Source organism: Entelurus aequoreus, linkage group LG01 (genome assembly GCF_033978785.1).
Source record: "Entelurus aequoreus isolate RoL-2023_Sb linkage group LG01, RoL_Eaeq_v1.1, whole genome shotgun sequence".
In the NCBI taxonomy this organism is placed as follows: domain Eukaryota; kingdom Metazoa; phylum Chordata; class Actinopteri; order Syngnathiformes; family Syngnathidae; genus Entelurus; species Entelurus aequoreus.
In genome coordinates this window covers 36,283,659-36,299,837 of record NC_084731.1, presented here as the reverse complement: position 1 = coordinate 36,299,837, position 16,179 = coordinate 36,283,659, and the positions used below count along the sequence as shown (strand labels likewise).

At 37.5% G+C, this 16,179-nt stretch overlaps 1 protein-coding gene across 1 annotated transcript in view; it reads left to right on the top strand.

Moving 5' to 3' along the window:
- Positions 1-16,179, top strand: part of LOC133651233 (testis-expressed protein 264 homolog) — a 157,314-nt gene that overhangs the window by 42,066 nt on the left and 99,069 nt on the right. Inside the window, exon 2 of the mRNA XM_062049275.1 lies at positions 616-837. Coding sequence (XP_061905259.1) covers positions 616-837 — 222 coding nt within the window. The remainder of the gene's footprint in view (positions 1-615; positions 838-16,179) is intronic.

Here is a 16,179-nt window from a genome sequence, read left to right as displayed (position 1 = left end):
TTTTTTCCCACACCCCTAGTAACGGTACAATATGGTACAGAGACTATATGTACAGTAACAATATGTACAATAACTGTACAATATGGTACAGTAGCAGTACAGTATGGTACTGTAACTATATGTGCAATAGCAGTACAATATAGTACAGTAGTACTCTGCATGTGCTCCTGCACAGCCCGGGTCCATGCAGAAAACCAACAGTGTTGTGTCCATCACTCTTCATGTCATACATTTCCATACTCAGCAGCTTGAGGTGAACATTTTTCCTCATCAGTGTTTAGGGGGAGAAAATTATAATTAGTGGCAGAGCTTCCAGAACACCATGTGATGCCTTCTTGCACACGTCCACCGTGCTGCTGTATTTATTCTGTGTGCTTCCAGCTCTTGGATGTCCCAGGAGGTTCATTGTTTAGAGCATCTCTTGGAATCAGGTGATCCCAATGCCCACAACGCCTAATACTGCAATAAGAGCTCTAATTAATGAGCACATTATTTCTACAAATTTACCACCTGGCTGACGGTAGAGAAAATATTTGTACAGTCAGCAAAGAATACACGCTGCCTGCGCATGTTGTGCTTTAAACGGTTGTCCCCCTGTGTTTATTCCATTCAAAGGTGTCCGGACATCAGTGCCGCTATGCAGTGGGAAGCATTGTGAGTGAAGGCAAGGACAAGGTTGATGAGGACCTTTTGAAGCTCTATGAGACGTCTGGCTTTCATGTCTTCTCCTTTCCTGAAGTCACACACGTGGTCATTGCCTCCGTCCCTCACAGGAACTTTCTCTCTGTCCTCCTGGGAGTAAAACGAGTTTATCCTCGACTAGAGCGCTACATCAAGGTACTTTTTGTAACACCATCTGCCTTCTATTACCTGGCAACCACATCAATAATGTATAGGGCATTCATATCTTTGACAAATTTGAATCTAAGTAAACTTTTTTATTTTTTTAAATATTTATTTATTCATTTGATAGGGAAATCATAATACAAGTACAGAGAAAACAGACACTTTTTTTTGTCCCCCACCCCCGCCAAAAAAAAAAGAATTACAGAAAATTAATAAAACTAAAATAATAACACCCCCCATCCTACATTTCAGTCACAGTGGGTAACAATGTACTGTCTTCCTCTTCACCACAAGCAGATAGAGAATTACAATAACTGATTAAAATGAAAAAAAAAGAAGGTAACAACAAAAAATAAAAATCACAAACATACAGAGAAGTGTCATTGAATAAAAACAACAACAAAGAAAGTAAATTTTTTTTTAATGTGCAAAATAAATAAACAACTCAATTACTGTGTTTTCCGGATGATAGAGCGCACCGGGATAGAAGCCACATTTACTAAATTTGAAAAGAAAACAGTATTATTTTCATATATTAGCTGCGCTGCACTATAAGCCACAGATGTATACATTGTGAAATTAGTTATTTACACAGAAACATTATGTAAATGTTTATTTACATACCTTAATTGTTTTCAAACGCTGCCTGTAACACGGCTGTAAAACAGCTGATCAAACAAAACAAGCCATCACATTGACCTACTAGCTGCGAAAGCTGGCTCTCCAATTAGCTAAACAGACTCAATAAGTCCACGGTGACATTTTGGTGAATTTACGAAACTGAAACAATATAAAATGAATGCCATTGTTGGTTAATAATACTAACAAAAACACTCGTAATTGTGTTAGCATAGTAGTTAATGCTAATGACGCTAGTTTCATTACATTATCATTGCACGTACACATATGCATAAAAACACTACTACAGCCATCACACATGGGACGGCTTTGGAAATAAAAATGTTTTTAGTCATACTGTAAAACCTACAAACGTTGCTTGGAGTGATAAATGAAGAATCCATACGAGTAGAACGCTATGGTCAGCTAGAAGAACGAACGAAAACTGTACTTCCGGTAGGTTCATACTATGCTCAATCTAAACAGAAGGGCAATGCGTCTGCAGTGAGCAAACTTGTACAAAAGATGGCGCCATAGCACAAACCTAAACACACCTATTCAGTGTGTTTGCTTGTTTTTAAAAAAAAAACAACTACTTACATTATACCTGTAGCTGGCTGTCGGTGAAGAAAAATCCATAAATTAGCCGCACCGTTTTATAAGCCACAGGGCTCAAAGCCTAGGAAAAAAAGCAGCAACTTATAGTCCGGAATTTATGGAATGTCCATAATTATATATATATATGTATATATATATATATATATATATATATATATATATATATATATATATATATATATATATATATATATATATATATGTGTTTATATATATATATGTGTTTATATGTATATATACACACATATATATATATATGTACATATATATATATATGTGTGTATATATACATATAAACACATGTATATATATATATATATATATGTATATATATATATATGTATATATATATATGTGTATATATATATATATGTATATATATATATATATATATATACACATATGTATATATATATACAGTTGATAAATATATACACATATATATACACACACATATATATATCTATATATACACATAAATATATATATATGTGTGTATATATACATATAAACATATATATATATATATATATATATATATATATATATATATATATATATATATATATAACCCTGTTTCCATATGAGTTGGGAAATTGTATTAGATGTAAATATAAACGGAATACAATGATTTGCAAATCATTTTCAACCCATATTCAGTTGAATATGCTACAAAGACAACATATTTGATGTTCAAACTGATAAACATTTTTTATTTTGCAAATAATCATTAATTTTAGAATTTGATGCCAGCAACACGTGACAAAGAAGTTGGGAAAGGTGGCAATAAATACTGATAAAGTTGAGGAATGCTCATCAAACACTTATTTGGAACATCCCACAGGTGAACAGGCAAATTGGGAACAGGTGGGTGCAATGATTGGGTATAAAAGTAGATTCCATGAAATGCTCAGTCATTCACAAACAAGGATGGGGCGAGGGTCACCACTTTGTCAACAAATGCGTGAGCAAATTGTTGAACAGTTTAAGAAAAACCTTTCTCAACCAGCTATCGCAAGGAATTTAGGGATTTCACCATCTACGGTCCGTAATATCATCAAAGGGTTCAGAGAATCTGGAGAAATCACTGCACGTAAACAGCTAAGCCCGTGACCTTCGATCCCTCAGGCTGTACTGCATCAAGCGACATCAGTGTGTAAAGGATATCACCACATGGGCTCAGGAATTATCATCAATTAGTTTGCTTTAATAAACTGTATTTTAAACATTCTGCTTTTTTAAACAGCTCAACACTAAAAGGACATAAACACGCTTTTAAAGAGACAAGGAAAAAAAAATACCTGCAGTGCTTTGGTGTCTTGCCAGATCATATATTTTGTAGGAATACATAATTTGTATTCCTGCTGTAGAAACACTTGCATTCAGAGGAGAGGACCTACACTTCTATGTTTAGATACCAGTTTCACACATTAATAACACAAAATGTGGATTGTTACTATCATAGCTTGATTGTCAAAGATGTTAGGTAATATAAAATGTGATATTTCTACCTGAATAAATGCTTCTGATATTGTGTACATTGCATGCTGTACAAGTTAATCATATTTGTTTTGCTGCATGACAATGTTTTAACCCTCTCCATTTATTAATAAAATGTAATATTCAGCCGTTAAACATTCTGTACTTGCGGACTATCAATCAGAGTCATGCCATGTCAATCAAACTGCGCTGCGGACGGCACAGCTTAAAAAGTAAATGCAGCTACAACAAAGACTAGCAAAACATCTATAATTATTAGCACTTATTGGTCAACATATAGAAAAAGGCGCTTGCTTTTGTTGGTGTTGTTTTTAATTGGCCCCCTTAATATATTGGTTGTATCCCCCTGCGCCCCCCACCTCAAAATAGTCTAGATCCGCCCCTGAATACATCTACAGTATATACAAGCTGTACACTGACTACTTTAAAGTATATCATAGGTGTATTCACTCTCGTAAGATAATGTAATTCTCCGTCCATCAGACAATTTACTCTTAATTAGTGTAAACTTGACGATCATTTCAAAACCTTCAGTCTGTCAGCTACAATATGAGCATTCATCCTTTCCTCACTCCTGAGCATTTACATTTTAATTGTTCAATTGTGTTTCTGCATGAGGGAAAGAAAAAAAGACAATGAATCACGGTTTCTTTAGTGGTTAGGGAACAAGAAATGAAAGGTGTGTGTGCGTGTCATCTTGTGTGCGCACGCATGTGTGACAAAATTGTAAAACCTTGTGTCTTTAGCTAATACCATAAGATTGTGTTTTATATCATTATTCTCAACTTTTTTTTACAGCATCCTCAGAACGTGTGTGTTATTTAGGCAATGCACAAAGCAGATTTATTTTGTCCTGGAGGGCAAAAGTGAGAAATGAAAGTACACAATCACTGTATGATGGTGCAGCTTGAGGGATGTCGTGTGTGAGTCACTGAGATGGTGTGTGTGACTATTGTTTAATTATGCAGCGTGCGTGAAACAGGTGGCCACACCACAGGTTGTCTCGCTGGCTGTGGTTCTGTTTGGGAATGTGGGCAAGTGTGCTGTCTGGCTACATCTGCCATCTGTTTTGGACGCCATGTGAAGCTGGCTGCCATTCGGAGGCACTTAAGGCGCTCTAAGAGGTCAACTTGCACAGAAGCTCATCTTCACGTAATTACATCACATTTTTATCTTTGCCTCCGCTCCGTATTGGGATGGAAATGTATAAGATTTTTATTCCGATTCCACTTTCAATTCTGCTTTATTGGTTCAGTTCTTTATCGATTCTCATTTGGATAAAAGGATAGCAAACAAGTTGATTAGCATCAACTTTGTTTAGTTTACAAAAAAAACCATGAGTGTGCAAACACAACAGTGAGGTCTTAAAGGGGAACTGCACTTGTTTTTTTTTTTTTAATTTTACCTATAATTCCCAATCCTTATGTCAGACAAGAACACATTTTTCTTTCTTTATGCATTCTAAGTAATAAATAAATACTAGAGATGTCCGATAATATCGGCCTGCCGATATTATCGGCCGATAAATGCTTTAAAATGTAATATCGGAAATTATCGGTATCGTTTTTTAAAATTATCGGTATCGTTTTTTATTTTTTTTATTTTTTTATTAAATCAACATAAAAAACACAAGATACACTTACAATTAGTACACCAACCCAAAAAACCTCCCTCCCCCATTTACACTCATTAGAACCTTTATTTAACCAGATAAGAAACCCATTGAGATCAAGATCTCTTTCACAAGGGTGACCTGGCCAAGAGGTCAACAGCACATGTCACGGAGCAGTTTCAAAAAAATAATACGTTAAGACATACATTTTAAAATACATAAGAGAACTATAAAACAACAAAGATTTACACCTTTTAAAAACACAGGCACTGTGCAAACGTCTCTCGCTGTCTGTCCCTCAGGACAGAACGGAAGGCTCCAAATGGAAGTAGTTCTGTAAGTTTCAGTTTCGTCTGCAATGCATTCCATGCCATAGGAGCAGCAATGCCAAAAGCTCTTTTGCCAAATTCAGTCCATACATGAGGAACAGTTAAAACATACAAATTGTTAGAACGTAATGCGTAAGAGCTGCTTTTTCTTTGTAACAGAGTACACAAGTATGGAGGTATTAAACCTAAAAGAGCCTTATAAATGATAGTCAGCCAATGTGTGTATCTGCGTGCACTCAATGAAGATAAGTCTGACTTCATATACAGTTGACAATGGTGGGTGAGACTACGACAGCCAGTAACAAATCTTAGTGCTGAATGAAAAACCGTGTCCAAGGACTGGAGGCATTTAGATGAAGCACTAAAATAAAGCACGTCTCCATAATCAATTACAGGCAAGATAGTTGCTGTCACCAATTTCTTTCTAACTTTAAGAGAGAATCAGTTTTTATTTCTAAAAAAGAAACCAAGCTTTACCCTAAGCTTAGAGACCAACTTGTTAATATGGGCTTTAAATGAAAGCTCCTGATCAAGAGTAAAACCCAAGTACTTGTAATTTAAGACCTGCTCTATAGGGTTTCCATTTGATGTTACGATATTTGGAATCTTTTCCAGTAGCACCCTTGAATGAGAGAAAACCATTACCTTGCATTTATCTGTATTTAAAACCAATTTAAGATCAAATAAGCGAGCCTGGATAACATCAAAAGCAGCTTGTAAAAACTCAAAAGCCTAAATGATGGAGGTTGAACAGCAATAAATAATGGTGTCGTCTGCATAAAAATGGTACATTGCATTTGACAAATTATTGCAAAGATTATTTAAGTAGATAGAAAATAAAATGGTCCCCAGCACTGAGCCTTGTGGAACTCCTTTGGTAATGTCCAGTAATGAAGAGGTGGTCCCAGCCACCTGTACACGTTGTGTTCTGCTGGAAAGATAGTCTGTGAACCAAGCAGCTGCATTTTTAGATAATCCAACGTGATGAAGGGCTTGAATTAACAGACTCTGGTCTACTGTGTCAAATGCTTTTGACAAATCAATAAATAGGGCGACACAATATTTCTTGCCGTCTACAGCCTCGATTAAATCATTGAGGACCTTAAGAGCAGCTGTAATAGTGCTATGCTGTTTTGTAAAACCAGATTGAAATGGAGATAAAATATTGTTTGATTCTAAAAAATCCTCTAGCTGGTTACTGATGATCTTCTCAAACAATTTTGCTAAAGTGCATAATTTAGAAATTGGTCTGTAATTATTTATATTTGTGGGTTCACCCCCTTTTAGCAGGGGAAGAACAAAGGCCGATTTCCAGATTTTTGAAATGTTTTTACTTGTTAGACTTAGGTTAAAAATATGCGAGAGAGGCTCAGCAACAAAATCAGCAGCCAATTTTAATTCACATTCACACTCATTCACACAAAAGGGTTGTTTCTTTCTATTATTAATATTCTGGTTCTTACATTATATATCAATATAGAACAATACAGTCTGCAAGGGATACAGTCCGTAAGCACACATGATTGTGCATGCTGCTGGTACTAACCTTTAACAGTTAATTTTACTAATTTTCATTAATTACTAGTTTCTATGTAACTGTTTTTATATTGTTTTACTTTCTTTTTTATTCAAGAAAATGTTTTTAATTTATTTATCTTATTTTATTTTATAATTTTTTTTAAAAAGGACCTTATCTTCACCATACCTGGTTGTCCAAATTACGCATAATAATGTGTTAATTCCACGACTGTATATATCGGTATCGGTTGATATCGGTAGTTAAGAGTTGGACAATATCGGAATATCGGATATCGGCAAAAAGCCATTATCGGACATCCCTAATAAATACGATCAAAAGTCTGCTTATAATGAAGGCAATGGGAGTCACTGTATTCTGCGTATAATGCACTTAAATGAACATCCAAACACCTCCATCAAGGTTTTATATACATACTGTAAATAATATGTACTGTAGTAACAGGCACATTAATAATAACATGTAGGGCTGGGTCATATATCGAGTTTGTCAGATATATTGATATATTTTTAAACAAGATATGAATTAAGAAAATATCGTAATATCGATATAATTTATTTCACGTTAAAATGACCAAACGCCGCTTATTTGTTGTGTTCCTTGTTCTCCCCCGCTTCTCACTGCCTCTCAAAACGCCATGGGATACTAAACCCCTCCCTTTCCTCCTTCCAAGACGGGCTTGCACGTACAAGAACATCCATGATTGGTTGGTTGTTTACTGTGATGAGTCACGATTGGTTAAGATTAGAGCAAAACATTAGGGACAGGCCAATCAGAGGCAAGATAGGGCGGGTCATGGAACCAGGAAGGGAAATCACAACAGACACGCACATCCCAAATGGCGACGAGAGAGTCAAGCGGGTGATTTATATATTAAAAAAACTAGTGTAAGATGGCAGAGGGATTCTCTTCCTTAGATTTTTCTTTCAGCGATGTAGACGACGTCCAGAAAACCCACAGTGCGTCTACTTGGCCACCTTTGGACAAATGTATGCGTCTGGATAAAACATTCATTTGAGTTGTTTACCATGTAAGCCCAAATCAAAACTGTTCTCGAGTTGCCAAACCAGGCATATTTCGCACGAGAAATGCTCCCAAAAATGTATGCCGAAGTGAGGAAGATCATAGCTGCACAATTAAATAAAGTCACTTAGTTGGCGCTGACCAGAACCGTACGTGTGATACAGTCCATTACATCGTCGACTGGGAATTACAATTTTTTTTATTTTTTATCTTAGTTTGATACATTTTGTATTATTTGAACAGCTATGTTATTTATTTTAGGTGGAATTAACATTTTTCTATTGTATTTATGTTATGTAATTCTGTGCTACTTAAACAGTTTATTTGCTGTGCTGTCAATACCCATCTTGACTAACTGGGTTAATAAAGGTGCCACTGACTGTTTACAGTACAGTTGTCATTCAGTTCAATTTCAGTGAATGTCGCTCAAAAATGAATATCTTTATATGTATACTTTCACCGGAAAATATATCGAGATATATATCGAATATCGAGTTTATCTAAAAATATTTGGAGATATACTTTTTCGTCCATATCGCCCAGCCCTAATGACATGTAATATTTAAATGTTTTGTTCGTTTTAAGCATACTGCGGTGCATTCATTTAAAAAACAAATCACAACTTTCGCTTTTTCCTTTGACAACATCACTGATTACTGCTCACTGCAGACTTCATGAGAGCCAACAAACATAATAAAACATCCCATACTGTACAATGTCTGCTGTCACTGGGATGCCAACTGTTAGGATGGCGGTATATTCTCGTTTAGAATTACTCATAATCCTTGCGAAGAAAAAAAGGGGCGTGGAACCATGCGTCTTTTTTTTGTCTTTCTTGCCATTTCTGGGTCCTCAACCTTCTACTATCAAGGATCTATGTACTACAATAAACTTTCAAGAGCTCAGAGGTGAGGAAGCAGCTCACCAGCTAATGACTTTAACATAGCACAAGCTAGTTAACTCTTTCTGATCATGGTGCCGCTATAAATAGTTAGTCTGTGTTAGAGCTTATAGTAACAATATCACTAATACTTGGTTAATATTCAAGTCACGAAATGTAACTGGAGTATTGCTGGCGGTTTTTGGATGGTTAGTTAGAGGGCGGAATAGAGGACCTCCCATTGACTCCATCGTTAGCAGACTTTTATTTACGAGTTATAACGCATAACACAAATACATTTGTCTTCTTGTCTCTCAAAATTAGGGATGGGAATTGATAAGATTTTTCCGGTTCCGATTCCACTTTCGATTCTGCTTAACGATTCGGTTCTTTAACGGTTCTCTTATCAACTCTTATTTGGAAAAAACAATAAGAAAAAGATGGATTAGCATCAAATTTGTTTAGTTTAAAGCTAACACAGCCTTACAAAGCCAACAGTGAGGTCTTAAGAGGCACATAGCATAGAAAAAACACTTTTGAAAATACATTTAAAAAATACATTCTGTAGAATTTAACAAAATAAAACGTGGAAATTTCACAAGAATGTAATGTTTCATGTCATTTTTAAAACTTTTAAGAATCTTTGTCATCTTCCTAGAAACTATACAGTGCAAACGTTTGTTTAGATTTACAAGGTGAAACTAATATAATGACATAGGCTCATGCACCACAGGATATTTTAAACCTTCTTTTGATATAATGTTGATATTTATTGCTTACAATTTATGAAAACCTTGAATTAAAAATCTCAGAAAATGTGGTGTACTGTAAACTGTAAGCCATGATCATCAACATGATATTAAATAGAGGCTTGACATATGTCACTTTGCATGTAATGTATTAATATCACATATTCGTTTTACATTTGAAGTTGAATTACTGATATGAATAGACTTTTACACAATGTTCTATTTTCATGAGTTCTACCTGTATAATATAATGACTGAGAGAAAATATGGTTGGAGGAAAACATGCAACTTTTCTCTGACTACAATTGAACATTGCGTTGAGGGATCCGGTTTAGGAGCTGCAAGATTAAGTCTCTGCTTTGCGGGTTCATCTGTCCAGAATCTTCATATCTCACTGAATCGGTATGCAGCTGAGTTTGAAGCGACTGGGATTAAAATCAGCACCTCCAAGTCCGAGCTCATGGTTCTCCCTCAGAAAAGGGAGGTGTGCCATTTCCAGGTTGGGGAGGAAAGCCTGCTCGAAGTGGAGGAGTTCAAATACCTTAGGGTCTTGTTTACGAGTGAGGGAAAAGTGGCTAGTGAGACTGACAAGCAGATCGGTGCAGCGTCTGCAGTGATGCGGGCCTTGCATCGGTTCCTCGTGTTGAAAAAGTAGCTGAACCGAAAGGCAAAGGCCTCAATTTACAGGTCGATCCCTGTTTCTATCCTCGCCTATGGTCATGAGCTCTGCGTTGTGCCCGTAAGGACAAGATCAAGGGTAAAAGCGTCCGAAATTAGTTTTCTCTGTTGGGTGGCGGGGCTCTCCCTTAAAGATAATTGAGAAGCTCTGTCATTCAGGAGGAGCTCAGAGTAACTTGATTGACATTCGCGGCACACAAGGATCTTGTGAGATGACGCTGGGTGCTGCGAGCTTAGCATTAAGAAAAAAAAAACTGACACTAAGGCGAGAAACACTTTTTATTTTAACAGACCCCCGCGTCGTACATGCTGTCAAAAGCATAAAAACCGACCGCACAGTTCCTGTCATCACAATAAAAGTGCTGTTTCATCCTGCCTGCGCTAACAAAATAAGAATCTCCGAAAGCTAGCGCACACAAGCTTGCAAGCTACGGAGTTTGCCGTCAATGTATTTCTTGTAAAGCAGTGGTTCTTTACCTGGGTTCGATCGAACCCTAGGGGTTCGGTGAGTCGGCCTCAGGGGTTCGGCGGAGGTCAAAACACACCCGACTCATCGTGTAAATACAAACTTCTCCCTATCGGCGTATTACGGATACGGCAACGGCTGACTGGTTTGCAGGTGTGTAATTTGTTGTGAGTTTATGCACTGTGTTGGTTTTGTTGTTTGAACAAGGTGATGTTCATGCACGGTTCATTTTATGCACCAGTAAAAAAAACATGGTAACACGTTAGTATAGGGAACATATTCACCATTAATTAGTTGCTTATTAACAAGCAAATTAGTAACATATTGGCTCTTAACTAGTCATTATTAAGTACTTATTAATGCCTTATTCTGCATGGACTTATTATAACCCTAACCCTTTAACCCTGACCCTAACCCTAACCAAATAACTCTAAATTAAGTCTTTGTTACTTAGAATATGTTCCCCATACTAAAGTGTTACCAAAAACATATAACTTTGTCTTGAATTTGAAAAAAAAAAACATTTAATTTTTCACTAAAGAAGGGTTCGGTGAATGCGCATATGAAACTGGTGGGGTTCGGTACCTCCAACAAGGTTAAGAACCACTGTTGTAAAGTGTCTAAAAACGAGTATGGAAGCTGGACAAATTAGATGCAAAAAAACAACCACTTTTATGTTATATTGGACAAAAAGAAGGACTTTTTTTCACCTCCACAATGTAAATTCGAAAATGTGGAAGCTATCAGCCCTACTGTGAATCCTGTCTGATTCCAATCAATGCAAGTTATAAGGTAATACACCAACTTATATTTGTGTCTTTTTACTATTGGGTGACAGGGCCTGCGACCGTCTGAATTTTCTAAGTGCTTTTCAATTTTTTTAAATGTTTGTCTTAGCTTTTTTGATGGTGTCAGATTTATCTGTATAATGTCATAATTCTACATATCAGCCCAAATATTGCCCGTTCAATAATTAATATTTAATTATTGACTGCACTCCGGCTTCCTCCCACCTCCAAAGATATGCACCTGGGGATAGGTTGATTGGCAACACTAAATTGGCCCTAGTGTGTGAAGGTGAGTGTGAATGTTGTCTGTCTATCTGTGTTAGCCCTGTGATGAGGTGTGCAGCTGGGATAGGCTCCAGCATCCCCGCGACCCTGAAAGGGACAAGCGGTAGAAAATGGATGGATAGATGGAAACTGCTAACGCCTGGGTAATTCTCCAATTAAACAATGGCGGCACTTTGCCTTTGTTTTATCCACTTGTCTGTCTGTTTTACATATTTTAATGGGATATGCTCCCAAACAATAAACTTTAACCACGGAGGAGGGTTCTTCAAACTCTGACCTTTCTCCTTGGGACTAACGTTAGCCATGACTCTTGCTAGCCAAAAGCTGAATTTCACTGTTTTTGTTTACCGTGTAGATACGTAACTATATTACACTTCCTGTCCCTCACTAAATTTGTTCGGTGTGGGAAACCGGTAACAAATGTTTTGTGCCGAAAAATCCAATGCGAATAAATATAATATTATAACGCACCTAATAGTGGACCCTCAAAACTCATACACCGTCTCTTTCAAGCTTTCAAGAAATAACTTTATTTAATTTGCATCCATCTTTAAAACATCAGCTAGCTGTGACCAGAAACACTCAGATTATGTTACAATGTTGAGGAATTTGCAGCTTTCTTGAACTGTGCTACACATTTGCAATCTCCAGTGGAAGTGGTGTTTTGTATTGATATACAGTACATATTTGTGTTTTGCCAAGTAAAGCCCACCAGATACATAATAGTGAAGTCTCAAACCTTACTAAACTGTTTTGGTGTTTTTTGGAAACCGCACAAGTCAATTTTGTGAGGGAAATATGCATACAAATTCAGTTCCTGTAATTTACCTCATACCTGATTCTCTTGCGTCACCCAATGCACCTTGACATTGCTCTCGCACACCCGGCGAGTATGTTGAGGTGCTGTGGTTATTTCAAACACACTTCTAATGCAAATTTGAAATGCAATACACTCACAGTGCCTTCTGAAAAGTAATAACTTTACAACGGAAATAAACATCCAGGATGGGATTTGACTGTGACGGATAGACGAAAAATGTATTCTGCTTGATTTGTTTTGAGAGTCTGCAAAAGTTTGAAAAGACGCTCCGACTTAAGTAAAACAGCCGTAATTTGAGCGTACAGTGTGAACAGCGCAGTCTGTATTAAGACTTAGACTTCCTTTTTATTGTCATTCAAATTTGAACTTTACAGTACAGATAAGAACGAAATTTCGTTACATAAGCTCATGGTAGTGCAGGATAAAAAAGCAATAAGGTGCATATATAAATAAATAAATAGGTTACTGTACAGATAAATATATTGCACTTTTTCACATGCGTCCACGTTTATGGATGTATGTTATATTGTCTTTTTTATTCTAGCAACTTAATCCATTTTGGGGGGAGTTGAGGGGATAATTTAATTATGATGCGTTCAAGAGTCTTACGGCCTGAGGGAAGAAGCTGTTACAGAACCTGGAGGTTCTGCTTCGGAGGCTGCGGAACCTCTTTCTAGAGTCCAGCAGTGAAAACAGTCCTTGGTGGGGGTGGGAGGAGTCTTTGCAGATTTTCTGGGCCCTGGTCAGGCAACGGCTTTTTGCGATCTCCTGGATAGGAGGAAGAGGAGTCCTGATGATCTTTTCCGCCGTCCTCACTCTCTGGAGAGACTTCCAGTCTGAGGCATTGCAGGCTCCAGTCCAGACAGAGATGCAGTTGGTCAGCAGGCTCTCTATAGTGCCTCTGTAGAATGTGGTGAGAATGGGGGGAGGGAGCTGTGCTCTTTTCATCCGACGCAAAAAGTGCATGCGCTGCTGAGCTCTTTTTACAAGAGCTCCGGTGTGTAGGGACCAGGTCATATTGTCAGTTATCTGCACCCCCAGGAACTTGGTGATGCTTACCATCTCCACCGCTGTGCCGTTGCTGAAGAGTGGAGCGTGGCTGGACTGGTGCTTCCTGAAGTCGACAATGATCTCCTTGGTCTTGTCGACGTTCAGGACCAGGTTGTTGATTCTGCACCAGTCAACCAGATGTTTCACCTCCTCCCTGTAGTCCATGTCGTTGTTGTCACGGATGAGGCCCACTACTGTCGTGTCGTCCGCATACTTCACAATGTGGTTAGAAGTGGACCTGGCGCAGCAGTCATGAGTCATCAATGTGAACAGCAGCGGACTCAGGACGCAGCCCTGGGGGGAGCCGGTGCTCAGGGAGATGGCACTGGAGGTGTTGTTGCCCACTCTCACAGATTGGGGTCTGTCTGTGAGGAAGTCAAGCAGCCAGTTGCATAGGGGGGTACTGAATCCAAGGGGGGCCAGTTTGCTCACCAAGTGCTGCGGGATGATGGTGTTGAATGCTGAGCTGAAGTCCAGAAACAACATCCGCACGTGTGTGTCCTTTCCTTCTAGATGTTCTAAGCTCAGGTGGAGTGCAGAGGAGATGGCGTCCTCTGTGGAGCGGTTAGGGCGATAAACAAACTGGTATGGGTCGAATGTGGGGGAAAGTCTGGAGACAATATATTCCTTTACCAGCCTCTCGAAGCACTGCATTATGATGGGGGTGAGTGCAACGGGGCGGTAATCATTGAGGTAGGAGATTGTGGGTTTTAAGTATTGTATGAGCTTATTTCTGTCACATTGATTTTATTAACTTGTGTATTGTGCAAGCTGGAGTTTAAGAATATCACTCCAAAGCTTGCTCTGCCTCACCATGTCACATGTTAGAATTCATGTTTCATGTTTCATGAATGAACCGCAACCTCCCCAGTGCCAGTAGCACTCGCGCAGCCCAAGAACCATGACGCTACCACCACCATGCTTGACTGTAGGCAAGACACAATTATCTTGTTACTCATTTGTGTTGCCAGAAAGCAGAAAATAAAATGTATAAATGCATGATCAAATGATCTACAAAATACATGTTTTTATCAAGCAACATGTCCTACACATTGATCTGATTGTATATTTAATGAATACCTTTTAACATGGTATTTCAAACTACCTTGAAGACTGTAAAAAAGTTTTGTTGCTTGTTGTCGCTCCCTAAAATTAGACTACCACGATACAATCATTTAAATCCTTCAGTAATATTATACATTACATTATACACTAAAGTGGTTCCTCAGGGTTTTAACTTAGTCATGTTAAGTATAAATGTGTACACGCACACACACACACACACACACACACACACACACACACACACACACACACACACACACACACACACACACACACACACACACATATACTGTATATGCGTATGTGTATATCTATATATATATATATATATATATATATATATATATATATATCCATCCATCCATCCATTTCACTACCACTTATTCCCTTCGGGGTCGCGGGGGGCGCTGGAGCCTATCTCAGCTACAATCGGGCGGAAGGCGGGGTACACCCTGGACAAGTCGCCACCTCATTGCAGGGCCAACACAGATAGACAGACAACATTCACATTCACACACTAGTATAAATATATATATACAGTATATGAATATATACAGTATATATACACTTATGTGTATACATATATACACGTCTATATATATACTTATACATCTTTATATATATATATATATATATAATATATATATATATATATATATATATATATATATATATATATATATATATATATATATATATATATATATATATATATATATATATATATATATATAACATGTTAAAGGTGTTTAGTACAAATACAAACATGTTAAATGCATATAGATTCCCTTCTGTATTTAAGAAAATAATACAAGTTAGTGTATTAATTTATTCTGATGACTTGGTTTGATTGGAATCAGACAGGATTTGCAATAGTTGCTAAAAAGTGGAGGAAAAAAAGTCCTCCTGGTTGGTTTTAAGATTCTTATTTGTCGAGCTTCCATACTTAAACTCATACCCTTTATAAGAAAACATGTGAGACTAACTCTGTAGCTTACTATCTTATGTGCGCTAGTTTCCTGAGCAGCACTTTTATTGTGAAGACAGGAACTGTGCGGTAGGTCTTTATACTTTTGACGACAGGTGTTTGGAGAGAGAGTCTGTGTTGAAATAAAAATAGTTTCTTGCGTTACTTCCGGTCGTTTTTTCTTCATACTGAGCTCACACCAGCTAGCGTCATCTCACAAGATCCTTGTATGCAGTGTATGTCATTCAAGTGATGAATGTGATGTCATAATGAAGATTGATCTGTATTTTTTGGTCTGTTTTTTTAATGCCTGGTGATTCATTGACACCACCTCCGCAATCAACCGTT